The following is a 1,065-nucleotide window of genomic DNA, read 5'->3' as shown; positions in this document are numbered from 1 at the left end:
GTAGTAGTAGTAGTAGTAGTAGTAGTAGTAGTAGTAGTAGTAGTGTAGTAGTAGTAGTAGTAGTGTGTGTAGTAGTAGTAGTAGTAGTAGTAGTGGTAGTAGTAGTATGCTTGGTCACACTTCGGTCTTGTCCACCCTCAACTGCAGCAGCTCTACGGTGCACCTCCACGCAAAGTAATAACCAGTCGAACTAGAATTTCCCTTTCTATCGGGAGCCTAGGTCTTTCTCACTGGGAGGGGATCTGCCGTAGCAAGGCCAGCCCAGTCACCACCAGTACCATCTGGACCTCCTTCTGGGTGAGGCTATGGTATCCCTGTCCTCTTCATCACCTGTTATGGTAGACCATTGCCCCTTCGTAATCGTGTACCACGGAACTGGAAATCCTCAGAAACAGGATGCACACTACTTAGTTTTTGTTGTTGGTTTCTCGGCGGGAAAGATATTGCACGGTAGTGAAGTGTGGGCGTGAAGGCGGCTTCAGCTGGTGTTGTTATGGTAGGGCGCGTGGTACGTGTAAGATGATGCTGGCGAAATTGGAAATGGGGGAGATAGTCGAAATCGCTAAGTCGCGAGGAATACGTGTGACCAGTGTCGTGATGAACGGCAGGGAAGTGAAACCCACAACGGTAGGTCAGAGGAGGCCTGTCCTCCTCGTCGTCGTCGTCGTCGTCGTCGTTGTAGTTGTAGTTGAGCATTCGTTAGGCACAGCTACTGCGGGCTATGTATCGACTTGAGACGGTTTATATAGAAGAGAACTTCACAGCGCCCGACTGGGGGAAGAAGTGGCTGCGGGGACCACTGGCGGTGTACGATGCTGTGGTTTCGGTTGTGGACAGTTTAACTAATTCAGGGACGAGCAAAACCAAGCGGTAGATCTAAGGGAATGCAAAGTAGTCGACGTGCCTAGGAACCCAGACGAAGAGGAGGTAGGGAGCTACTCATGGTCGCATGGGGGATATCTTCTACAGGACGCCGGCAATCCCTCTAGTCCTTGCCCCCTAGCCGCTTCAAAGTGCCTTACTATCCTCGGACCAGTGAATAGAGCTGGGTATCCCTACTCTGGA

The 1,065-nt window shown here is 51.1% G+C and overlaps 1 protein-coding gene across 1 annotated transcript; it reads left to right on the top strand.

Moving 5' to 3' along the window:
• Positions 1-703: 703 nt before the first annotated feature.
• Pmar_PMAR022555 (hypothetical protein) lies at positions 704-874 on the top strand (the record flags this gene model as incomplete). The annotated part of the gene is made up of 1 exon (XM_002778711.1): positions 704-874. A coding segment is annotated over one exon (171 nt), but the record flags the coding sequence as incomplete, so codon positions are not given.
• Between the last annotated feature and the right edge of the window lie 191 nt (positions 875-1,065).

The sequence above is a fragment of the Perkinsus marinus genome, assembly GCF_000006405.1.
Source record: "Perkinsus marinus ATCC 50983 genomic scaffold scf_1104296948422, whole genome shotgun sequence".
NCBI classification, from domain to species: domain Eukaryota; phylum Perkinsozoa; order Perkinsida; family Perkinsidae; genus Perkinsus; species Perkinsus marinus.
The sequence above is the reverse complement of the archived record's forward strand: the minus strand, read 5'-3'. Positions and strand labels throughout refer to the sequence as shown.